We start from the raw sequence: 27019 nt of genomic DNA on the forward strand, positions 1-27019 counted from the left end.
GCAGATGCCGGCATTCCCATCTATTCGGGATTCTGAGCACCGGGATCTTGAGCGTCGGCATCCCGTACCCAACCTAGCATCACAATCCCTCTCCGGACAGGCTTCCTTCATACTGCAGGCAGGCTCCAAAACCTAAGCTTTTGGAGCTTGTTAAATAGCCCCTTAAGGCTTCCCCATAGGAAATAAACTGATGAATGCAATGCAATAGATACCTCCAATATCTACTACTGTACGGCTTTAATAATTCAGTGTGAAACTTAAATCTGATTTAAATATGTGGAAACAGACAGATCAGCATATTTTAAAACAGCAAGTGTATTTAAGGCTAAACCAAGCTGGCTGAGCCTTTAACATGCTTGATGCTTTAAAAATATGGGCATACTCACATGTATTCCAGCAGCGACGCCGGCTCGCAGGCTAGCCCCTAGTGTTTCTTGACGTGATATACAAAGTAACACTGACATACTGAAAGGAAAGAATGGAACTTCTGGATAGCTAATCATGTTCTTCAAGAAAATAAATACTTTGTGGGAGAAGTTGTCCACAGCAACCAATCAGATTCTACAAAATAAATAAATAACAGCTAGCAGCTGATTGGTCACCATGGGCAACTTATCCACTAGTTCTCTTTGGAAGGTTTGATACATCTCCCCTTTGGGGGGAATTCAATCAATCAGCATAAATGCAGATTACGCAATGTACCATTCCAGAATCATGGTACATCAGCTCCTAACTGTCATTTTAGGTCCCAGTGTCAGAGCCCGCACCGTCACCCAAAGTGTCATTAAGCCCCCACTGTTTAGTAAAAAATATGTCACTATATATGCAACTCTTTATTTTTAATATACTCCCCCAGCCACTACCCACTCCCAGTGCCAAAAGATGACCCACCCCTTCTGTGGCATAGCCCCACCCCTTCATCTTTTTGCAGAGCGCAGTGGAGCATGGGGCAAGGGGGACTGATAATCAGTTATCCCTGTTGCAGCTGATCTCTGCATACACAGAGATCAGCATATTTGTTCTGGGGGGAACTAAGTTCCCCTCCAAGCACTTTTAATTTAGGTGCATGTGCACCAGAGTGCCGGCATGCTGGGGCAAGATTTTGGGAGTAATGTTGGCTTTCACAGTCCATAACATTACTCCCAGGGATCTGAAACAGGAAGAAGACATCCATTCTGCATATGTGCATGGATTTTCTCCATACAAATGGGGGAAGCAGAGGGACGGCACTAACGCATGGGATGCGACCTGGTTGAGTAAAGCCCTCCTGGCTGCATTCGCATCCCATGTGTTAGTACCAGGCTAGTAGTTAATAGAGACACTTAAGGAGAGATGTGTCAAACCTTCTAAAGAGGACAATGGAACCCAATGGATGTGACTTACAATCTTTTGTGTGACAAGAATAGATTTGACTTTCTATTTCCTGTCATTCTGTTGAGTAACTAATGTAAAGTATGCACTCATAGTATATGAGACATTTCTTCTTCATATCCTCTTAAAGACACTTCAACTACATATTGGTAAAAAACAGTTAAAACTAATTATTTCATCACATTAAAATATATACTGTATATAAGTAAAAATATATATATTTTTACTTATATAACCTGGCTGTAAAATATCAATAATACAGCACAGCCCTGTGCAATACGGGATACAGATAAAATACTGGACATTGTGTTTAGCAACACAAATCAATTTGGATCTCAGCCTACAAACCTATTGTAAATAAATATTATAGAATATAATTTAATCAGAAAGCATATCTTCACAGGGAGATGTATGCTGCAAGATAACACAGAACTTACAATGCTAATTATGGGCATATATTAGTTCTATGCCTGAGATGTGGGTTTTATACATTCTACATACATCTTCATGACTAACAAACCCCCGATGAATATATATAATACAGTTTTCCTCTAATAGAAATTGTTTCCTTTCGATTTTCTACCAAGCTAAATAAATGAAATGAAGTGGCCTGATCCTGCAGTTGGGTGAATTTGTAATAAGATAACTAGCTGGTGTACAGATACAATGCATGTGATACACATGTAGCACCCACAGCAGCCAGCTGAATGTCACTGCTTCCCGCACTGGCACCTTACAAAGCATTGCTATTATGTGGATACTCTCTCTGTGTAAATAAACTGAAGACAATACCCAAGTGCATCATTTGTTCTGTACATAAACAAATATAGGAGCCGATGTAACGAGATGGATTTCGCAAAAAAAACGTGATTAAATTAATTATGCCATGATCAATGTGAACATGTAGTATCAGTCAAATGTATTCAGCAAGAAATTAAATTTTTTTTCCACGGAAAATGATTGTGATAAATATCTATTTAGTGAAGTTGCAAAACCTCTATCCAGCAATTCAAAAATAGAAATGCAATATTTTCATATGCATCATTCAAATATTGCAAATATTTATCAGACTTTTTGTTTATCGCATTCCTCAGATCAGTGGCAAACGCAGGATTTTGAAAGAGGGTTTCCAAATAATTGGTTACAGAACCAATGACAAAAAAAGTCTAACCAGAATAAGCCTGCAACATTCACTTTATTGTGTACTTCAAAGGTTTTAATATAAATAACCATTAATAATATAAATAACAAGGCGTCTGGGCATAAAACTTGCTTATGCACAATGTGTAACAGTATGTACGAACAAAATTTTAACTACCAGTGCAATTTATGCCACACAGTAGTCCCTTATTCATGTTATGACACACAGTAGTGCCCCTTTTACACAATGCCCACATTATTGTCCCAGATTCAATCCCCACAGCAGTGGTGCCCCTTACACAATTCCCCCAGTAGTGGTGCCCCTATGCAGTGCCCCCAGTGGTGCTGCCACTTATGCAGTGCTCACAGTAACAGTGACCCTATGCAATTAACCAATTAGTAGTACCCACATTAGTAATGAACCCAGTAGTAGTGTCCCCATTAGTAGTGCCCCCTGTAGTAATGCCCCCCAGTGGTAATGCCCCCATTAGTAATGCCCCCTATAGTACTGCCCCCAGTAGTGATACACCCATTAGTAATGCCCCCAGTGGTAATGCCCCCTATAGTAGTGCCCCTAGTTGTAATGCCCCCAGTGGTATTGTCTCTAAAAAAAAAATATACAATTAAAAATACAAACATAATACTTACCTTAAGCCCCGCTCCTACGGCTGCTACAGTCCGGTCTGACTGCTCCTCGGATCTATAGCACAGACATCATGACATCTCTTTCATAGTGCTCACTGCCAGGGGCGCCGATGGGGGGGGAGCAGGTACTAATTACCCGGGCCCGGGCTTGCTAGAGGGGTCCAGCGGGGGCCTGGATCCGGCACCGCTCCCCCCCCCTCTTACATCACAGCAGTCCAACCCATGCTGCTGTGTGCTGGGCTGCACTGGGAGACTGCTCGCGGCTGCTAAGAAGCAGCCACAGCAGTCTCCTATGCCTGTGATCAAGCTGATAGATCCCCTCACTGGTTATGCGCCTGGCTGAGGGGGCTCACTGCGCCACCCTCACCAGCGTGCAATGCTGCAAAACTTTTCCTTTTTTTTACCTATGGGGGCGTGGCCACGCCTCCCACGATTAGGCCATGCCCCCTTTTTACCGGGGCCCGGCGCGGCTCTTGGCAGGTCTGCTCACTGCGGGAGCCTGAAGCCGGAGCTCCGGGGAAGGATAACAAAATCTCAGCGGGCGCCCGGCAAATGGAGTATCCCTGCGGCGCCCGGCAAATGGAGTATCCCAGCGGCAGCTGGAGGGGGGTTCGGGTAGATGGAGCAACTGGCAGGAGGGTTTCTAGGTACTGGGAAACCCCCCTGCATGTATGTATGCAGATGGCGTAGAAATAGCTTTTTCATAAGCTGAAAGTAGGAAAGTAGGATCTGGAGAGCCCACCTATGTATGAGATGCCACCTATGTATGAGATGCCACCTATGTATGAGATGACCTCCCGTGTAGTGTAGCGCCTTCTTTTCCTTGGCCTTCACAGACCACTTCCACTCAATGTTGAATTATTATTAATTATTCTGCAAGTGTAAGGAAATGGATCCACAATATTTGATAGATTTTAATTTATTAATTGTAATCCTATCTTCCTGGTAATGGGTACTAAAATATTTTATGGTTTGAAATAAGAGTATACACATGGTATACTGTATGACTTGCAAGTTTTTTTATCATTTGTTGGAAGTATGGGAATGTTATAATTTGTTCAACTAGGGCCATATTTATCAATTATTGGGTTCCACGCTGAATAACTTCATGTTGCTGCTTATCATGTGTTTGGTCTTTTCTTGATTGTACATGCTCGCTTTCTTTATTTGCGGCACATGCACACTATAAGAAATTACAAGGTAAAAATGTCATATCAAGAAGTAACAGAGGGGGTCATTCAGACCCGGTTGTGAGCAAAGGACGCTCGCAAATGGGTCGATGTTGCCCCACTGCGCATGCGCACAACGGAGGGAGCTCCGTCGTGCGCATTCGCGAGACCCGGATAGCGACAGGCTCTCCGTCGCTCCGGGTCTCGCACCAAAGGTGGCATGCTGTCGATGTTGATTGACCACACGCCCCCTTTGGTGGGCGTGCTGGAGGCGTGACTGCCAGACGGAGGCTTTCCCATGGGAACGCCTACCGTCTGAGTCCGGCCCCACTAACATCAGTAATGATGTCAGTGGGAGTGATTTTGGCTCTGATAGAGCCAAAATCACTCCTGGGCTTGCGGAAGCGAGACCCTACCGCACGGTCTCGTCGCAAGCCCAATGGTCGCGATGGTCTTTGACTATCGCGACCATCTTTTTGGCCGCTCGCATAAGCTGTGGGTGGTCACCCACAGCTATGCGAGCGGCCAGGAGGCCGCTCCAAATTTAGCTGGGACGGCCCTAATTCAGAGCGAGTGCTCTGGTCAGAGTGTTCAGCTCTGAATCAGGCCCAGAGATCCTATCTGGTTGGTTGATTACACATGATATAGGAGTTTTCGCAAAGCTACTTTTGCATCTTTACTTTTAATACATTCCCTGAAAAAAAACAAATTAACGCAATGCGAAATTAGGCAAAGTGGTACAGGGATCATGACATTCTTTATGCAAAATATGAAATATGGGCCCCATAGTCTTATAGACACGGTATACATTTCAAGATGAAGCATGTTGGGTTGACATGAGGCTGTGATTCTGTGAGCAGGTCATACGCACTAGAAACCTTAGAAATCTCAGATAAACTTTAGACTTTTTAAAAACTGTGTGTACATTAAGTGTTGGATAATAAAAACAAATGTGTACATCTTGTACATAATAATTCCTTATTTTCTTTGTTTCTGAATGGATTTATAAATGGAGATTTAATGTATTCTATTGTTGACCTGGAAACTAGTAACAACCATGAAGAGGTTTTTAGATTCCTAGGTTCATATAAGCACTTTTTTAAATACTATATGGAATGGTTCTACACAGAGTATATGTGCATTCTTGTGATGTCTCATTAGTGTATATTTTGAAATATTGCACTAGAAGGCACCGTATTGTAGTTTGTTTTAAATATCCAGAGATATAGAACCATAATGTCGACAATGTATTGGCATGATTCTTAAATAAATCCATTATTCATTGAACCTTTGGATTAATGAGTGAATCTCTTCTCCAGATATACACTCTAAGTGGTGTCTGGCTCAGTGATTCCTCCTGGACATTTTGAGTGAGCACCTATATCTGCTGACAAAATGTGACTGCAAGTTTATTAGTATATTGTGCAGAGTTATTAGGTTATTATGTGAAGTATCCACCCTGACCATCAGCTAATTTTATCCTTTCTCTTCATTCACAAATAGCTTCACCATAAAATTGTGATTTTGTTTTCCAGCTTCTCAGTCCATGTCCACTTCCATCCACTTCAAAGAACATTCTAAACATAATTGCAGATGTGCACAGGTCAGATGACACAAAGTTCCATGTAACTGTGAATGCTGGGAAGGGATGGGGCATACAAACGCAGACTAAGCACAGTAAAGGAGTGTTTGTATAATTGCTGAGACAGACCCCAAGTAAATGCAGATACATCTCAGTTGCCATATCAGCTGTGGGTGCTTCTGATTGGCTGGTTTCTGTTTACCTCTGAAACAGTGACATGCGGTGAGGGAAATGGCTGGGGTGGCACTGGCTAGTATCAGAGCCAGATTTATAGATACATATATGAACCCGAGGGTTCATGTGGGCATTATACAAAGGTGCAGCAGTATATAGTGCTGGAAATTTGGTGAGTTTTGATCAGCGATGTGCAGAAAAGGTAGACAGAGGAGGCAGTGCCTCACCTACCATACACTTTTTAATCCAGAGTTTTCACTATAAGAATTATTACAATAATACAAAGAAGATATTTATAATATTTACTTAACATATTTATTATAATTTTTATAGTCAAAACTCTGGAGTATATCTAAGTATGACAGGAAAGGCTCTGCCTCACCTCACCACACATCACTGAAGCTGATAGGTGTTTCATTTACTGATCATGCAAATACTATGGGATTTTTTTTTTTTTTGCTGCATTCACTAGTACGCCAGAAGACTTGTATTCCTGCTTTAATAATACTGAATGCATTTTTCACTTTAAAAGCATACGTTACTCTTTTCTTGTGTTTGACCTGGTTGGTTAGTATCTGGGTGTAAGCAAGGCAGAAATAATCCTGGCACATATGCTATTAGTACACAACTATTAGTGCAAAGCTGGAGGCAATTTGAAATGCCTATGCCTCAGCATATGGGCTTAAATATGCTATTTTTTTGGGTGGGTTTTAGATCACATATGATTCAACTTAATTTGTTTGCTGATTAGTTACATTTTTGGGCATTTACAAGATTCTATATTACCCCATTATATATGTATTACTAAGAAACAAAAATAAGATAAATATCAATTAAGTATTTATTATTAAGCTACAAATAATAAATATCACATTTATTTAACTTCTATGAGTAGTTCACATAAGTGAAACATACTAATATAAGTTTAAATGTTCTGACTAATAAATTGCACATGCTTGAAATAAATGTATATAGCTAACAATAGTTATTTGCATAAAACTATGTATCTATCTATCTATCTAAAATCATACATGTACACACATGTATACACCTCTTTTTGTTTTTCTGTATATCTATCCATTTCAATAAAGTAAATATAAACATTCAATTAGTTATCATCATGGTCCTGTAATCAACCACTTGATTTGTCTCCACTGGTGTTCATTGTAAAGCATTCTAAGGTTCATATATTATAGTTTATAAGAATAGTTGGACCTGATTAATGCACATCAGACAAGGCACAGTACAGATAGTTTACTTGCCTGAGCATGCGCAGTACTTAGCTACAACAATGTGCTTGAAACCAACGCACCATGTAACACTGACGTCTGTGTATGCGCATGCACTGTTGCCTGTTATTGGATGACCTGAGTCCTAAATTCTAATAAATGTATAAATCCTTTTTGAATTGAACCATAGATACAAAATAATAAAATAAACCTAGTGTCTATTAGCAGTACTTTCAGTATAACGAACAAAAAAGCACGTTATTACGTTAAATGGGTGGAATCTGAGACTTTTTATAGTAAATATGAGAATACAGAAAATAACTCCTAAATGTGGCGTTAATCAGAGCAGCACAATAATGGAGGACCACCGCCCTTTAATAAATGGACAAGCAGCTAAAGGAAGGGAAAATGGCAATGCATCTTAACCCCTTTAGCGAATCTGCATATTAGTATATTTTTATCCTCTAATCAACTTTTTTAAAAAGTCAGCGTAATTTACTAGCTATTTATATAGGTGCAAATTATATATTAAGATACAGCAACCAATCAGCAAGCTGATTTTATCTGCATAGTCTAAGTGAAGCTCTGAAAGCAGATGTCTGATTTTTGTCAGAGCAAATTTGCACCTTATATATTGTTAGTAAATAATCATCATTGTGCCCTTTTCCTCTTATCATTGCTTCTTCGTTATGGCATACAGCATGCAGCATGGTGTGCTCAGTATATCAGGATGCGTCCACATTCTAGATATAAGGATAGCTATGCTATCTAAACGCTGTGAAGGAATCCTTACTACAACTAAGGAGAGCTCACCTTGTAATCCTCAAATTATTTTAGCATGTGATTGTAATATATAGTTCATGTTGCTATTTAAACTTTATTAGGGAAAAGGACATATAGATAAATATTTACTAGTTAACACATTTATAGTAATATTCTGTTTCTCTTCAAATTAATGATCTGCAAATTTTTTTTCTTTGTTTATATGTCATATATCTGTAAATATTTACTGAATTGCTACAAAATATTCACGGTGTTTACTAACAGAAAGTGGAATATATATTTTAAAATGAGGAAACATCGTATTCAAAAGACAAAGATCTCTATCCCTCAGAGCTTACTTTCTAAACAGTGCACAACAGCTTTCTGACAAGATTAATGTTAGGCAAAGATTATTTTTTACAACAGCTAAGTAAGTAAGTGTGTGTGTGTGTGTGTGTGTGTGTGTGTGTGTGTGTGTGTGTGTGTGTGTGTGTGTGTGTGTGTGTGTGTGTGTGTGTGTGTGTGTGTGTGTGTGTGTGTCATGGACACCTGGAAATTCTAAAAAAAACTATATCAGTTATATCGAAGGTCAAACTCGATTCATTCCCAGACCATATGAGTATGAAACACTGTCATGTACAAAGTGTATAGCACTTAGCCCGACACCTACCATTAGGATCCGCATCTGTAGCACACTGTCACAGACAGCTGACTGACAGCTGGTCCCAACTCAGACACAAAACCATTCTACGGGTAGTAACAGATCCTTCCCTGCACCGCCCCCACCCTCGTACTGTCCAAACCGCATGTCTTTGCCCCTATACTGTAGATGTGCAGCATAACAAAGTGTATCTCACAGGCTGCGTCTGTTCTTCTTATTTACATTCTGAAGAAATCGAAATAACTGTAAGTAAATCAAAACAAAGACAATTATACTTCCTTCAGTGGATTACAGAAACAAATACCAAAAGTACCTGTGATCTCGGAAGGGAAATCTGCAGTTTGTACACAAAAACAAATAAAAAAAAGGGAAATATATAAAATGTTGAATGTGTACAACACAGTTATTGTTTCAACTTCTGTCATTTGATAGGAATGACAAATAGTAATATTTTATCGGAATGCAATAAATTTGCACATAATTTCCCCGGTACTCTGCACAAAAGGGAATTTAGTTCTATCTTTCCCTAAATTATGCCAATATATGAACAATTCTACACCAGTCACATCCGATAGTACATAACACAGCACTGACCAAATATGGGAGCTCGGAAGCTGTGCTGGGAAAGTTCTCTGGTGTCTGTCTATGAAGTCCCATCTCCTTGCATGACACCAAGGAGCATAGTGCCTAACTGGACGAAGGGTTTAGAGAATATTATATTTGTTCCTTTGCTTTTTCATCAATCTCTTCATATAAATGATCACAATTGTGTACCCCATATCCTTGCTCCTGCCTATCTTATAATATAGATTTCCTGCATTACTCTTGTATCTTAGGTGCATGTCACTTGTATACACTCAGTGACTGCAATATAATAAGATAAATACACAGGGATCAGTTACAGTCTTTGTTGGAATTAAGGTAATCGCCCCTCATATAACATAGAACGCAAAGCCCCAGATCCTAATCTACTTTCGGACACTAGTACAACTCAGCAATGGAACAATGGGAGGACTTGGGAAAGACATGGATATTTTAGGAACATTATAATATTTCCATGAGGCTCCTGAGGAATAGTAGACGAGGGAAAAAAATATATAGACACATGCAAATCTCTAAGGAGTGATTAGGTTCCGAGAAACAATGAAATAATCAGGGAGACAGAGAGAAAAAAGACTGGAGAAAAGGAGAGAAATGGTTTCTATGAAGGGAGCAGCGCACAGAATGGAGGAGAGAGAAGGAGGGTGATCCTGCCAGAGAAAGAGATGAGAGCAATAGAGAGGACCTGGGCTCCACCTCCCAGCTTACAGCGTCCCAGCTGCTCTCAAACCAACTGCTCAATTCTATTCACTGCCGAGCCTGAACAAAAAAGTGGCTATTTATTAGACTACTTGTTTGGTATTGTTCACTGCCACACAAAAGACGTTTCATTATGTTAGGAAAAAAGGCCTCCTTTTCCAGAGAGAGAAACAATAACTTGAAATTGTCTTCAAAGTCTTTACTATCAATAATAAATTTCATTTTCTTGTCTCCCTGCCTTGCAGTGTATGTGTGTAGCCGGGCACTCCGCTTGGGGAGCTCTGGCTGGGGCTTGTGCCTGATGTAAGGGAGTTTGACATAGGAATATAGAGAACACTGATATATATATATACATATATATATATATATATATATATATTCACACACACACATAAATACATACTTGTAGTCACACCCGCATACACAAACGAATGCACGTGCTAATATAGGTGAACCGCTTGGTCGAATATTGGGAGGATGAAACTGCCAGAGGTACACTGTAAGTCTATAACTTCTTAGCTTCTTAAACTTTGGGGATGTTTTGAATGATCATTTTACTACGTTTATATCTTTATTGTGTTCTTTCTTACCTGAAGATCTGATATTTTAATCTTGTATGCATGTTATAATTGATGGCTGATTTAACAATTATTTGCTATGTATGTGCACATTGGGGTAAAGGGGGAGTTGAGGGGTGAAATGAGGCTTTTGGAGGCTCCATAGAGGGGGGTATGAGGGGAGGTGTCAGTAAACTCAACCAATTTCTTATTTCCGTGGTTGTGAATAATGAAAGGGAGCTTAGCATGCTGGGGACCAGTCCTGAGCTTATTCTCTTTTATTTCTTCTATAGGGAGAACTTTCACCATCATACAATTACTATTAAAATGAGAATGTTAACATGCGATGTCATACACCGAAAGACTCATATTGTATTGCCTGACCGGCTCAATGTCTCAATTAGAGATGCACAGTGAAATATATATATATATATATATATATATATATATATATATATATAAATAATCCCCATCACAAAACATAGTTGCTAACATACACAAATTAGCATTCAGACGTCCATCTTGTGTGAAATCTGGGACGTCTATCATTATTAATTATTTGACAGAAATATATTGCTTTATTTTGTATATCCTTGTGGTGACAATTCTGTATTCGTGTGAATCCTCCTGGTCTACACCCTTGATGTAAAATTGCATTCTCGTTATGTCTAATTAAGTAAACTGACGAAACCCTTCAATCAATCAATAACTGCAGAAAAAGACACTCTTAATTATCAGGCTATAAGCGTTAGAGACGGTGTATAGTGGTCCTTCACTTTTTTATAGAATTATTTTTATAGCGTTGTGCTGTTACGATCTGAAGAAGCTAACATGTTTTATATACAATATATATGTGTATGTATATATATATATATATATATATATATATAGTGAGGAGTGACGAAGATCCATCTTTACAAGAATCTGAATCAGGTGTTTAGATGTGATAGCGACTCAGGTCAATTAACCCATTACAAACCATTATCATTTGCATTATTCAGCCATGAGAAGTGTTTTTTTCAATACTCCTTGGTCATAAATGGGAATAGATGTCTATGTGTTTTTAAATATTGAAATTCAATTACAGTAACTGTGTTTTTTTGGGGAATAGCTTTTCTTATGCTCTTACTGTATAGAGTGTCTTTCAGATTGCTGGGTAGTAGCATAGAATATTTGTGATTTTTGGTTACCCTGGCAATGGGAAATGAATGAGTAAAAAGGGAGCCTTTAGTTCGACTGTACATAGTACCAGTATGTGAGCGCAAGATATCCCCGGTTCTGGAATATACTGACTAGAAATCACTCTTTAAACTCTGGTGAATCCTGTTTTGCTTCATCTGTGATAACGCAGGGTTTTGTGATAAAAGCAATGAAGGCGCATGTATTAGTTGAGAAGTGGAAGCAGGATCAGCCTCATTTGGGGGAGGCATGCAGGGAGATAGGAGGCTTCCTGGCATTCGAAAACTGCACCTGGCAAATTTTCGTTGAATCTAACCACAGAATTGATCCCAATACAAGATTAAAATGATACTACCAATTTATTATAGCAGGGACAAGGGACGCAATCAAGATAAGAGTTCCGTGCTTTACAATAAATCACTTAAATAAATACCCGATTCATTGCGGGTGTAGCATATATATTTTACAGGTCCGAGTAATAAATAAATGCGAAAACTGTGCAAGAACTATTAAATAATTCGTTTATCATTTAAGTAGAAATAAATGTTCAAATCGATCACTGTCCCGTTTAGCCATACAAGATAAAATAGATGTGGTGTAAATTCCATATATATATATATATATATATATATATATATATATATATATATATATATATATATACAATGACTGTGTATGTACCATTTTTAGTGATGTAATGGGGGGAATCACTGGAGACGAGCGGGTTTGAAATCGTGTCAAAGTGATGTTTTAATCTCATTGTAAAGTGTATTAAAGTACTGGATGTAATTTATGTGAGATGCTTGGATGAAAAGAGAGATTGGAGTGGGATGATCCCTTCACTCTCCTGTGAACCCCGTGTCATGTTTGTACTGTTTGAAGTCTGTGTAGCTAATCTAATTTGCAATAGCAGGGATGGCCTGTAAGAAAAAGACGAGGTAGCTTCATTTTTTGTATCCATAATTCGTTGTGACTTATGTACTACTTCTGAATAATCACTTTTCTATTTTGTCTAATGAGTAACGAGGGAACATCTGAAAGAAAATATTTACAGTTACATATGTTTGAGTGGCACCTATCTTTCATGATTTATCATCTTTTGTTATACATTAAATACTATCCTTATGTTCTACAACAACAACAAAAAGATCCCCACCCCCATTTAAAAAAAAAACACTACAGTTTATTCTGCTGAGGGGCAAGAACTAACATAGAGAGCCAGTAATCTAATTGTATCCGATGTTTCAAACCGCTTCTTCTCCCGTCTACGCGAATCTATTGTTGTGAAGAAACATATTCATCTGAAGAATATTTGATTTTGACGAATATGATTTAAATGTGCATTATAAGATAAAGTTGTGACATTTTAAATGATCTTGGAAAGAGCTACTGTTGATGCTGTCCAAACCCAGGTTTCGTCCAAATGTTTAAAATAAATGCTATTTTTTTATTAGAAATATTTTCTTTATTTGCTCATTGAAATTATTTTGTATGATTTTTTATTACATTAAAGCTGTATTTTGCTGTTTGACGCTTGTTTGCGTACCTTTTCCGCGCTATAGTCACTTTTGGCTAAAAGCGCAAATAGCTACATAGCTATAGGAATGTTTTAAAGAATAATGTGTACATACGTGTATGCACTCACATGTCAGCGCATTTGCTGTAACTGCATATAAATAGTAATATTGGGAATTGTGTTTTCAAGAATATACATTTTAAGCCAATGTCATAATATACATTTTGTATCAGTATTTTAGAGGATATTTTGCCACTTGTTAGATTTCAGAAACTTACTGTGATAGAGTTTACTGTAGATGCGCCAATCATTATTATTTTCTTGTATAGTTCTTTTGATAGAAGCAATAGAAATAGTGAGTTATCTATTAATGCCTTTTCCCTTGGTAGTTTGTTTTTGTTTATTTTTATAACTGTTTTCAAAATGAAATGTATTAGTAATTAATAATGTTTTATTGATAAATAAAAAAGAGTCGCATAATTACAAAATACTCTGTATGTAATTGTGCTTGGCACAGTACATCCAATTCTTTATGTCATTAGAGAAATATTCTGCGTGCAAGTGTCCAGTAGGCAGAGATGTATGAGGATGAGGAGAGTGTGTTCCGAGTTACTGGTGTGTAAAGCAGATTACAAGGTGGATGCGCCCTTTCCCTGTCTGGGGCTCCTGCCTGTCTTTTCATTAACTATCCAAGGGGTTTACACAGCTTGAATATTGACGTCTCTCCCCAACTGCTCCGTTGTTAACCCAATTACAGAATTCATCAAGAACTGTATTGAATTACCTCTATCCATACAGTATCAGCATTAGGCTAATTAAAAGCTATAATGTTGATATAATGATTAAATCGTTAGCTCTGCTGTAGGGAAGCAATATTTTGTTTTCTCTTCAATTAGAAGCTGATTGAGGTTTACAGAGCAGGTCAGCTGTGAAATCTGAATTATACGTGTCAGTGTTGCTCACAGGGTGAGACTGTAGCCGAACCCTTCAGACGTACAGTACTCATCAATCCTTATTCTTCAGCACAGCGCTTCAGTACATATATGTGTATGACGGTGTAAGGGCTTTATGGTGAGTAGGTGAGCACACCATTTACCATAGAGAATAGCTACTAGTATCTATATAGTAATAGCATTATTGTTATAGCATTTGTTTAGCTTTTTATAAGGCAGCGACGATTATTTGTCTTTATTTTATTTTTTTATTATGTATTTGGCAACCTGTGGCTCCCTAACTTCTGTGGAGTTTTAAACATCCTCTCCAAGCCTATGGGCGGTAGGGCATGCTTGGATATCTAGTTCTACAACAGTTGGAGAGAAACATGATTACTCTCATTGGTTTAAAATATAGATATTCAGATTGCAACCTTACAATCTAACATACAATTCGCATATGAACATTTTACATACTCTGAATCAAATATGTAGCAACTAAAAAAAGAAGAAATCCAAAGTTTTAAAACAATTGCAATTATTAAAACTGAACCGGACGCATTTTCTTTCCCTATAACCTGTTCATATTTGAGCCTTGGTACTGGTCCAGGCCATGGACGTTCATGACCAGCAGGCGGCGATCACACCCTTTGCAGAAACTTGCAGTATTGCAGAGCATTGACACAGGAGACGGTGGATGTTCAGCATTTGCTGGCTGCAAGTCTACAGACTAGACTGAGTACTTGACATAGGCAGAAGAAGACCTGAGATCACCTTGGTCACCTAGTTCTCACTATTGTTGGACAATTTTCTCTTCCAATTCTGGAAAGACTGAAAAAGCCCCAAGTAAAATACTGTGTAGGGAAAGTCTGTCATGCATTTTGAATGGCGGAGGATTGCTCTGATAGCTTTAAATATTAATTTTAAGTTACAATACTGTAAGGCTTAAGCTTTAAACGTAATAACCTACCTGTAATGGTTTCTACACAAAGATGCAAATGATCCTTATAACTGTTCTGGGCTTGTGACAGTCTGATAGGCAGAGAACAACAGGTTCCTGCACCTGAGCTAGGTCAACACAATGATCCACGGGCTCTGCCTCATTTACCCTCTGTGGATCGGGTTAGTTCTCATTTCAGCGAACAACTACAGTCGGAGCATAGTGTACATGGAACAGCCTGAATTATAAAGACACTTTTATTCCACCCTGTTGCAGAATGCCACTGTTACCCAGCACGGAAATATATCTATAGAGATAAATTATTGGAATGCCTTCTGGTAGACACTGTAAATACAAAAGGCTTAATAAGTAGACTTGCTGCTAGTATTTATGCTTAAGCTGATAGTTTTTTATGAGCTGTGGCAACAATCGAGTGTCTGCTGTATACAGGCCGTAGGGCAATCTCCTGAGAAACCGAGTTCCTAGTGTGAGTTAATGGCAGAAAACAGTTTCCCGTCTTTTGGCAAAGCTTAACCCATCTATTCACATTGCTCCTCCTCCCACCTATTGGCACTGCTTGTTTCCTCCAAGTGCACTGCTTGTCCCATCTATTTACATTGCTTGTCCTATCTCTTGGCACTGCTTGTTCCATCTGTTGGCACTGCTTATTCCATCTATTGGCACTGCTTATTCCATCTATTGGCACTGCTTGTTCCATCTGTTGGCACTGTTTCTAAATATTGGCACTGTTTCTATATATTGGCACTGCTTATTACATCTATTGGCACTGTTTGTCCAATCTATTGGCACTGTTTGTATCATATATTGGCACTGCTTGTATCATCTATAGGCACTGCTTGCATCATCTATTGGCACTGCTTGCATCATCTATTGGCACAGCTTGCATCATATATTGGCACTGCTTGTATCATCTATAGGCACTGCTTGTATCATCTATTGGCACTGCTTCCATCATCTATTGGCACTGCTTGTCCCATCTATTGGTACTGCTTGTCCCATCTATTGGCACTGCTTGTCCCATCCATTGGCACTGCTTGTATCATCTATTGGCACTGCTTGTATCATCTATTGGCACTGCTTGTCCCATCCATTGGCACTGCTTGTATCATCTATTGGCACTGCTTGTATCAGCTATTGGCACTGCATGTATCATCTATTGGTACTGCTTGTATCATCTATTGGCACTGCTTGTATCATCTATTGGTACTGCTTGTCCCATCTATTGGTACTTCTTGTATCTATTGGCACTGCCTGTATCATCTATTGGTACTGCTTGTCCCATCTATTGGCACTGCTTGTATCATCTATTGACACTGCTTGTATCATCTATTGGCACTGCCTGTATCATCTATTGTCACTGCCTGTATCATCTATTGGTACTGCTTGTCCCATCTATTGGCACTGCTTGTTCATGATTACTTGTCTTACCTGTTCTGTGAAAGTGTATCCTCTGCCTGTTGTGATGGGAGGTACAGTAAGAGGCTCATTGATGGCTCCATAGGTTTCTCCTACTCGCATCGGTAGTGCCTTAGCTATTTGTACTAACGAGGAATTTGGCACTATTGTTGGCTAAAAACTCCAGACAATGAGATTCCAAGGTTAACAACTGCATAAAATACAATTGCCTTTATTCCCATAAGCATTTTTCTTGCTGAACTCTTAAAACAACACGTCCAGTGTTCTATTATTGCTTTTGATTTACTTCATGGCATTAAAATGTATCCAACCCTTGTAAAAAATAAATCCAATGGTCCAGGGGAATCAGTTTGTAATACCAGCGACAGCCGATGTTCCACCTTGGTTGTGCCGAACTTTATTATAAGAGATATTATAAGTATGCACTTATATGTGTGTGTATTGATGGATGCACAATGTAATGTATGAATTTACAGTACGTATATTTGTATGTTGTGTATATATATATATATATATATATATATATATATATATATATATGACGGTGTCTTGTTCATAGAAAGCTAGACTGACACACTAATAAAACAAAAAAACAGTACTACTCTCCATTGATATCACAGAGGATTGGTGACATATGAGCACAATTTACATATTCCACCTAAAAACATTTATATCACATTTGTTGCAATGAGTATTTTTATAAATTGTGTATGTTTCTTCTTGTGGTTGTGCCTGAGATCAGGTGCACTGGAAGAACTGGTCTGTCTGTATATTACAATGAGAACTTAATTATACCCTGAAGTCCCCTAGCCGCCTGCATATAAGATGTTATCAGCCCTGGCAGAGGATCCTTCATGTGTGATTGGCACAATCTGTAACTGTCTCTCTCCTGTCACTTAGCAACTACTTACACCTGCTCCCTGTATCCTCACATCTGACAAGTCTACTCCAAGACAACAGCACACACACATCCAGACTCACCCCAACACACAACATGTGTATTCTCTCCAGATCACACAATCGCTGAGCATAGGCTGTGTGCTGGGTTCATACTGTGCTCTAGCATTACAATGCACAGATACCGATACTAAGGAATATTACTCATATGTAAGAAGTAATCAGTTAATTTACGAAAATCGCTTTGTTCACGTCAATATGGATAGAACAAAATTATCTGACTTTACTTTTTCACCATTATATTACATACATATTATTTTTTGGTAGTTTATAGATGGAAAAAAATATTTTGTAGATAATAGACAGCAGTCACAGCACCCATGTGCACCTCACTCTTCCTCACACTACTGTCATCTATAGCAGGATCAGGATCAACCAAAAAGAAGAAATCAAACATATTTCACTGTTACTAAGGAGAGAATGCGGAGCATTAAAAACACTTCCCAAGTTTGTGTTACATTGGAATATCTATCTATCTATCTATCTATCTATCTATCTATCTATCTATCTATCTATCTATCTATCTATCTATCTATCTATCTATCTATCTATCTGTCTGTCTGTCTATCCAGGATAGATAGATTAGATAGATAGATAGATAGATAGATAGATAGATAGATAGATATTCCAATGTAACACAAACTTGGGAAGTGTTTTAAATGCTCCGCATTCTCTCCTTAGTAACAGCAACATATGATTTCTTCTTTTTGGTTGATCCTGATCCTGCTATAGATGAGGAAGAGTGAGGTGCACATGGGTGCTGTCCCTTTCCATTACTTCCCATAAGGACAGAAGTAATATTTGCCAACTATTATACTATATAGACTGCTATCCCAAGACCTTACAATGGCATTTTCCTCCCGCTTCTTACCTCTGAAAGATAAAGGGAAAGAAAGAGGGATGTATTAGGAAAAGACAGTGACCCTCTCCCACCAGGTTTTATTTTAAGAGCACATCACCCTCCTTTCCTTTCTGGGTCGGGTCCTATTCCTCACCCCCTGACGTCATAGGGCAGCGTGCCATGCACATCATACAGGACAGCCATGGGCAGGCAGAGCAGTACGCACACCTCCTTCCCTCCCTCTTTTCTGGCGCTCTGCCCTCCCCTCCCCGCCGGCCGCCGGCCTCCCATTGGCCACGGCAAAATCATTTAATCCCAGCCGGTGTGCGCCGTATGGCTGCTGTGCGCCTGGCTCTGAGCGTCTGATGCCGCAGGCGAGGAGGGAAATGAGCAGACATCACCACCTCCTATATCAGAGACTGCTGCACTTCCCCGAGCACTGACTGCACCGCCTGTACCCGCTGCTCCAGGCTCTCACTCTCCGGGACTTTTATCTGTGACATTGCTCTGCATTGCGCGGACTCTTCTTGTATCTCTGTGTGACACTCCTCTCCCAGCCTGTGATCCGGGCGAGGGACAATCCCTGTGACATCGGGGGCGCTGCTGTCAGAGCGCAGCATCAGCTGGAGACGGAGAAGAAAGTTTTCCTGCCGCCCAGGAGCTGATTCCCCCCGCCCAGACCTCATGCTCCTCTCTGCACAACTTTCCCCATCAGTAACACTTTGTGTGCCGGCAGCAGTGTGACAGCCCGCCCCTGTCCGGGCAAGGAGAGAGGCAGCTGTACCCAGCCCTGCGCCAGTCTTAGCATAGAGAGACCCTACCCAGCTGTGTGAATGTACAGTATGATGATGGAGACGGACTTACACTCCCCCGGGGTACAGCCCCCTAGTAACACAGGGCAAGCCGGGGGAGGAGGGGGCAATAAGGCCAGTCAGGACCGGGTGAAGAGGCCCATGAACGCCTTTATGGTGTGGTCCAGGGGGCAGAGGAGGAAGATGGCCCAGGAGAACCCCAAGATGCACAACTCGGAGATCAGCAAGCGGCTGGGGGCAGAGTGGAAAGTCATGTCAGAGGCCGAGAAGAGACCCTTCATTGACGAGGCCAAGAGGCTGCGCGCCCTGCACATGAAGGAGCACCCGGATTACAAGTACCGGCCTCGGCGGAAGACCAAGACTCTGCTCAAGAAGGACAAGTACTCCCTGGCCGGGGGGTTGCTGCATGCGGCCGGGGGAGGACACATGGGAGTCGGCCTGAGCCCAGGCGGTGGGACTGGTGGGTCAGTGGTGGGTGGGGGACCTGGAGGTGTGGTGGTGCAGCGCCTGGAGAGCCCGGGCTCAGTGGCATCGGCCGGAGGATATGCTCACATGAACGGTTGGGCTAATGGGGCTTATCCGGGCTCTGTAGCCGCGGCGGCGGCGGCTGCCATGATGCAGGAGGCTCAACTTGCCTACAGTCAACAACAGCAACAGCACCCTGGCAGCGGGGGGCACCACCCGCACCACCACCCTCACCACCCACACCACCACCCACACCATCACCCACACCATAACCCCCCTCCGCACCCGCCGCCACCTCCCCCGCAGCCAATGCACCGCTATGACATGAGCGCCCTACAATACAGCCCCCTGCCCGGCGCACAAAGTTACATGAGCGCCTCTCCTTCCAGCTACGGGGCGCTCGGCTATTCCTCCAGCCAGCAACAGCACCAGGGCTCCCCGTCCTCTGCAGCGGTGGCGGCGGCGGCTGCAGCTGCAGCTGCTGCGGCAGCATCCTCTGGGGCCCTCGGGGCTCTAGGCTCTCTGGTCAAGTCTGAGCCCAGTGTCAGTCCACCTGTGACCGTGGGAGGCTCCCACAGCCGGCCGCCTTGCCCAGGGGACCTACGTGAGATGATCAGTATGTACTTACCCAGTGGGGGGGAGGCTGGAGACCCGGTGGCTGCAGCGGCGGCGGCAGCAGCTGCAGCGGCAGCAACCAGCAGACTGCACAGCTTACCGCAACACTACCAGGGCGCAGGGACAGGGGTAAACGGCACGGTGCCGCTCACACACATCTGAGGACACACCTGTACAGAGACTTGCACTATATACTATACAATACGAAGCAAAGAGACTACAGCAAACTGCCTCTTGCAGATCCACAACCTGCCATCTGTTCTTTCACCCAGAACTCTCAGATTGTTTCTTTTGTACAGAAATGTTTTGATGTTTTTGTAAAAAAAAATATAGAAAAATCTAACTTAAAAAGAGATGAGAAAGTTAAGGTAACAAAATTTCGTTCTTTTAGTATACAAGTTAATGCTCTTTCCGATACTAATTTTAGATGGGAGCAAATCTGGGATTTGTATACATTATTTATGAGTTTTATGGCATGGGATATACATTTTAATTTAACAATTTTTTTGGAGATATCAACAGACATTGTTTGTAGTTTTGTTTTAACTTTTAAAAAGCTCCATGACTCCTACTCTGGTCATTATTCTTTAGAGGTGAACGTACCTATACACATTCTGTACAAGTTGTTGTTTATTTATGAACCATTCGAGGTTAGAATCTATTTTTGCTTATTTTTTTTAATTTTTGTAAATGTTGCTGTATTGTTTTTCCCAGTTTTGTTTTATATTATTTCTTGTACATTCCTGGTGATTTTTTTTATTCTAGACGGAATCCTATTATGTACATAGTTTAATAAACGTCCTCTCTGCTTTAAAATAAAGAACAATCATCAGACTGATAAGTTGAAGTTTAAGCAAAATAAATTTTCAAATGAAAAAGATTTACACGTTTTTATTTCAGAAATCTATTCGATTGTCATCTTGATCAACGGTTAACTGTAGTGCTGAGATAAAAAAAAGGATCACTTAAATTGTTTGAGAAATCATGTTAAGTAATGTCAAGTAATAAAAAATGATAAATTACCTTATTCAGATTTACACACGTCATTTTTAAGACATCAAGTTGCATTCACACCGTTTTTTGTGCACATTTAGTTTGCATTAAACAAAATTCCGTTATGTGCTTGCCATTTGGGAAATACTTTACTTTAATCCATTGAGTTGCCAACAGAACAATTGAAAAAAATATATATTTTGAATAAAGCTTTACGGCGGATATTTATTAGTTATATCAATCGTTCTAAATCCGGAATGCACCCTTGAGAATACAATGTAAATTGTTAAAATCTTTATTATTGTACATATTTATTAATTGTAATTAACACATTTTCATCGTGTTATAGTATAATGTGTTATATGAAAGTTTATACCTCATGCCTAAATTAATTAATCTATCCTGGAACAAGTGTTTTAACCCAAAGATAAGTTTTGTTTATGTTTTGTTTTGTTTTTTTTGTTTTTTTTAAATAAAACCGATATAGCTAAAGAAAGAGTATAATAGCAAGTTTATATAGCTACACAATTGTCTAGTTTAAGAATGATTTTATTAATACATGTTGAATGTCAGTTAATGTAAAAATATTGTTATATTGAATATCTAATAACTTTTTCATCGAAGGTGACTATAATACTGGGCTGATTGTAGATAATCACGTCCCGACGAGTCCATACCTTTTTTAAAGACAGCTTTCTTGAGTATGTTAAACAGTTCATGAGCAATTTTCTCTTTTACATGTGCTAAGTAGCAAATACCATCAGTTAACACCAAACAGTCCAGATCTTTACTGAATCCACTGTAATTTGTGCACTAATGAGTAATCCTTTTGTGTCATGTTGGCTTTTTACGTGGTTCGTTAAGCCCATTGCAACATTTTCATTAAGGCCTCTATTAATTTAATGTCCTCATTAAGCTCTATTTAACTTGAACATTTTATATTATACATGACAGTGCTTCTTCTATTACCCGAAATATTTGTGTCAGGGAATATTTTTAACAATTTGAGAATGCCCTAAACTAGGAAAAACCTAAGAACATCCCTTTAACACCTGTTGAGAGAAACACATGTCTTCGTAACACCAATTATGATTAGAATGGATGACATTAATAATAGAATCTATTCAGAAACATCCTTTTATAAAGAAAAGTTTAAATTTAAATATAATAACAAGTTATCCTTTACCTCACCAGATTGTGAATGCGGTTCATTGTCATAAAGGATAATTTCCGTTTTTAATTATTTTGTTTTTATTTTTCATTTTTGTTTTTGCTGTTCTTTGTGGTATGTTTTTGTAAGCTTGTACTGAGTTACACAATCTGTCATTAAATCTAAGTACACTAGATTTAATGTTGCTGAGAAAAAAACGTATATTGCGTTGTCTTTTATTGAACTGAATATGAATTTATTTTAAGAATACTAGAATCTTGGTACAAAATCGTTCTCTCCCAAGTCACCATGACGCTGCTAGATTACCATTGGACATGGCTTTTCTTGCAAGCCTGTTTGTTTTACTGGAATGCGTGCGCCTGTCTAATACTGTATTTGCTACAAATACATATGAAAATGATTGCAGAGATGTAATGACACATGATAACTCCGCTGAGAGACTGAGAAAGTGAAAGTTGAAACTGCAGTGTGCCTCTTGTTAGAGATAGAATGATGGGATTGTCTCCGCCTTAAAAAATAATCACAGTCTTTGAGAATACTGCTTGCACTCAACGTGGTTTTATTTATTTTTAAATGATCTGCATGTTTATTTTTAAAATAATATGTAAAGTATTTAGTTTTGAGACACTGCATATTTCATATGCCTTGTATGTTTACTTGAAGAACAAGTTAAATTAACATCAAGCGCCTATAACCCTGTAGCTATATAATTACTCCTGTGGCATATGCAATATGTGCAGTGAATATAGATCTTGTGCTAATGATTTTCTATTGTGCCTATTTAGGCCTCTTTACTATCTAGTTAGTTTTAGAATTCCGGACTGCCGATGAATTGCGAGGAGTAGAGGTCTTGGTTTGGATACTTGGGTGTCAGTTCTGTGGGCGCTCACCCCCAAAATTTCCGTTGCCACTAACCATGTCTATGCACGGCATTGTTCAGTCATAGGGGAAGGACGGGGATCGGGGGACAGTCACTCCTAGACATTTTTAAAAAGTTGGCTCTTGTGTGTGTGTATGTATAATAGTAAATTAGGAAATTACCTAATGATATTTTTTATTGATATATGAACAAACAAGCAGAGTTTATCAAATGCTCCTTTGTATAGTTAATGATAAATGTATTTCTTCCTTAACCGGAGAAAGGGGCGTGGGGATAATACCCCGATGAGTTCCCAGTTTGGTGTCAGGGGCTCTGCAGTTCACAGTACATGTTATGTGTCAGCAGAGATTAAGATGAATGGAAGCGGACATGGGGCAGAGTGTTTTGTATTTTCCAAGTGTGGGATTACTGAACAGAAGTCCTGACCCTGGGGTCATCAGGGAGTCAAACCCTTTTACAATCAACTAGTGGAACCGAAAGGCCTCTTGATATATGAATCCAGAGTTCCTAAAGGCAGCAAACTCACAGATTTGCCTGCAGTGTTCATCTACCCTGTGTACAGTTATTTCATGTCCCTTGTAACTCGTTGGCCACTACTTCTAACTCCTTTGACAATGTATCCAGTATGGCATTGGGGAAACAACCCCAAACAATGTCCCATGAATGTGGGTACAGTCCTTACTAGCCACAGAGAAAGCTGCATGTAAGTCTCCTGCCCTCTTCACATTCCAGATGAGGAAACAATGTTTTAACCTGACAGTGAACAAAGCTATACTGTAGCATTTGATTCATTCCTTTAATGTAAAATAGATCACAGGCATGTAAAGGAATATAACAGGACTAGAAAAAAGGGGCACATTACATCTGAGCAGCTAATACTCCGCAAGGGACCTGAGCTGCAGGCAAGGGCATATGTTTGGCTCGAAGATACCCCGGGTAAGCATGAAATTGCTGGATGTTCCCACCAGAAAGGGATGAAATGCTGCTAAACCCTCCCAGGGGCGCTCAGTTATATCTGAGACTTAATGGAGCGAGCAGGGTAAACGCTGCTCCCAATGGACACTGGAGATTAAAGCGACGAGTTAAATTGGATAAAACTATGTAAATGAGGAGATGTGAACATTAGGGTTAGGAGAACAGAGGGAGAATGCACGCTGGAGAAATAGATATCCTTTGGTGTCTGCAAAGCGCTGCTGATTGTTGGTAGTATTAGCAAGGGCTTCTGCACGATCATTGCTGCATTAAAGACAAGTGTCATACTGATAATGGTGAAACTGGCTCTCTGTTTTGGAGAGTTATGTATCAATTACCCCCTCGCTGCCAAATGGTCCTGTAACAGGATTCTGAGATAGGAGGAATTTGGTACCAGACTCAGCATATATGCAGCAAAACTAAATACTAGGCGTTATTACATACTGGCTAATAAGTCTGCATTTACACAGGTCAATACATAACAGTTAAGATCTAATTAACAGTTCTGTGTGACGTATTTGCAATCATATGTAAAACATACCTATATTACAATACATAAGATTAGAGCTTTCGCCTACATAACAAGAAAGTAAGATATGATAAAGGATTAACACATTCTTATGGGGGACAATCATGATGCTGCACATCTTCTACCTGCTATTGCCACCTTATTGCAAAGCTACTGTAGATGTCGATAAGCGGAACTTTAAAGAAAATGGTTGTACATTCCAATTGTGCTTATTTTCTGTCTAAATAGGAATTACAATATGATGCAAAATTATATATCTTAATCTAGTACTGCAATATGTACAAATTAAAAAGCAATACAATGCATTAATGATAATAATACAATGTCATGTCCTAGTAGTCATTTATCATACAGTATGACTATAGACTGAATGTGATCTTGGTGCCCGGGAAGAGAATAGCATGACAGGCAGCCAGGTATGAAATCTCCGCCATACTGATGCCAGTCTTCACAAATGACTCCCTAATTCCAGAACTGGAAAAACGCACGTGTTTGATCAACTGGGTTATACTGTCATCTCGCTGCTGATATCAATGGGTGAAATCTGTAACATTTTATTTTGTTTCATGACACTGTCCGTCAAGGGGTTAGGTATAAAAAAAAAATCTCCATATAGGACCAGTGAAATGGCATATTGTCTCCTCATCAGATTAGTATTTGCAGGAGCACATCCACTCGTGTGTGTATGTATGTTTGCAAGTATGTATGTGTGTGTGTGTGTGTATATATATATATATATATATATTAGAGCCCATTGTCCATTTACAAAATTCAGTAATGCACTGTTGTGATTCACAACCTCTTATATTCACTTACCCTCATACAGTATGTACTGCACGACTGGACTACTGGTACATGTACAGTACATGCTCTTAAGAATGTGTTAAGAACAACAAACTAATCAACACATAAATTCTGCATGTCTTTTATATTTTCATTTGAGAAATTTTACAAATTAGATTTATTTTTCGGTATAATTCAGGTACACCTGTAAACATTAACCATTCCTGCAGCTGATTCCTACATGAGCCCTGTTCATTTCTCTTTCCATTTAGTGACACTAAAAGTTCTAGTATTGTTCACTGATGTTTGAGAAGGTCAGTGTAAAAGAAGAACATCTGCATTTGTACTACACTAACATAAGAGTTTTAAGACACAAGTGGAGATATCCTGTATATTTAGTACACATGGATAAGTTGCTTAAATAAGTAATTGTTGTCTATGGTAAACCACATCTAAAGAATTATGTGGGGTAATTTGAAAAACTGCACCACAGCTATAACTATATCACTTGTATTTGTAATGTTATTTTATCAGATAATCTGAGGGCATTAGTACTATACTCCAATTATACTTCCAGTTATAAGGCAACAATATGAGGTATTCATGTATCTAAAATCAAGGATATTTTGTAGTTTCAAATCTTACATTTCAAAATCTAAAATTTGCACACAGTCAAAGTACACCTAAAAAAAAGTTGCATTGCCTAATAACAACAAATATATTATTTCTTATTAAGCCACCTTATATGATCATGCTTTTATTTTTGTAGATCTAATGTATTATGCAGGTATTTTCAGAAAAAATATTTTCTTTCAATGAAAAATCTAAAATCAATGACAGGCATATCTCATTACATGCTCATTAAGTATATTTATAACAAATAGTAATGAAAGGTGAATTTGCAGAATAAAATCCAGAGCAATTTGGTATATATATATATATATATATATATATATATATATATACAGTATATACACACCTTGAAAGAAAACAACATATGCTGACCTAAGTGAATATTCTTGACTATACTACATACATAATGGTATGTGTCTGAGATACCTAGCAGTAAATACCAAAGCACTGCAGCAAAGTAATTTATATGCACAATGGCACAGTGGATTTTAAGATTTTTTTTTTACATGATGATACAACATACTCTTTAGAAATACATTTACTAAGACTAAAAATGAAATAACACCACAAATGGTTAATTATTTTATTAATTTAAAAAATCAATGCCTTAAACATGTAATTTAGCTTATAGGTTTAACTAAATAATCAATATATTTTGTACTACACATCATCAATTTCATTCACGTCAGTTTTTATACACATGTGGGGTGACCAAATGTTCACATATTTAGTGACAATAACTAGGCACAAACTGAACAGATTGTAAAAAAAAACT

The 27019-nt window shown here is 39.1% G+C and overlaps 1 protein-coding gene across 1 annotated transcript; it reads left to right on the top strand.

The window, feature by feature from the left end:
* Positions 1-18723: 18723 nt before the first annotated feature.
* SOX1 (SRY-box transcription factor 1) lies at positions 18724-21676 on the top strand. Its single transcript, XM_088456780.1, has one exon. The coding sequence runs from the start codon at positions 19225-19227 to the stop codon at positions 20443-20445; it is 1221 nt and encodes a 406-aa protein (XP_088312906.1). The 5' UTR covers positions 18724-19224; the 3' UTR covers positions 20446-21676.
* Positions 21677-27019: the final 5343 nt, after the last annotated feature.

The sequence above is a fragment of the Taudactylus pleione genome, unplaced genomic scaffold (assembly GCF_031769625.1).
Source record: "Taudactylus pleione unplaced genomic scaffold, aTauple2 ptg000041l, whole genome shotgun sequence".
NCBI classification, from domain to species: domain Eukaryota; kingdom Metazoa; phylum Chordata; class Amphibia; order Anura; family Myobatrachidae; genus Taudactylus; species Taudactylus pleione.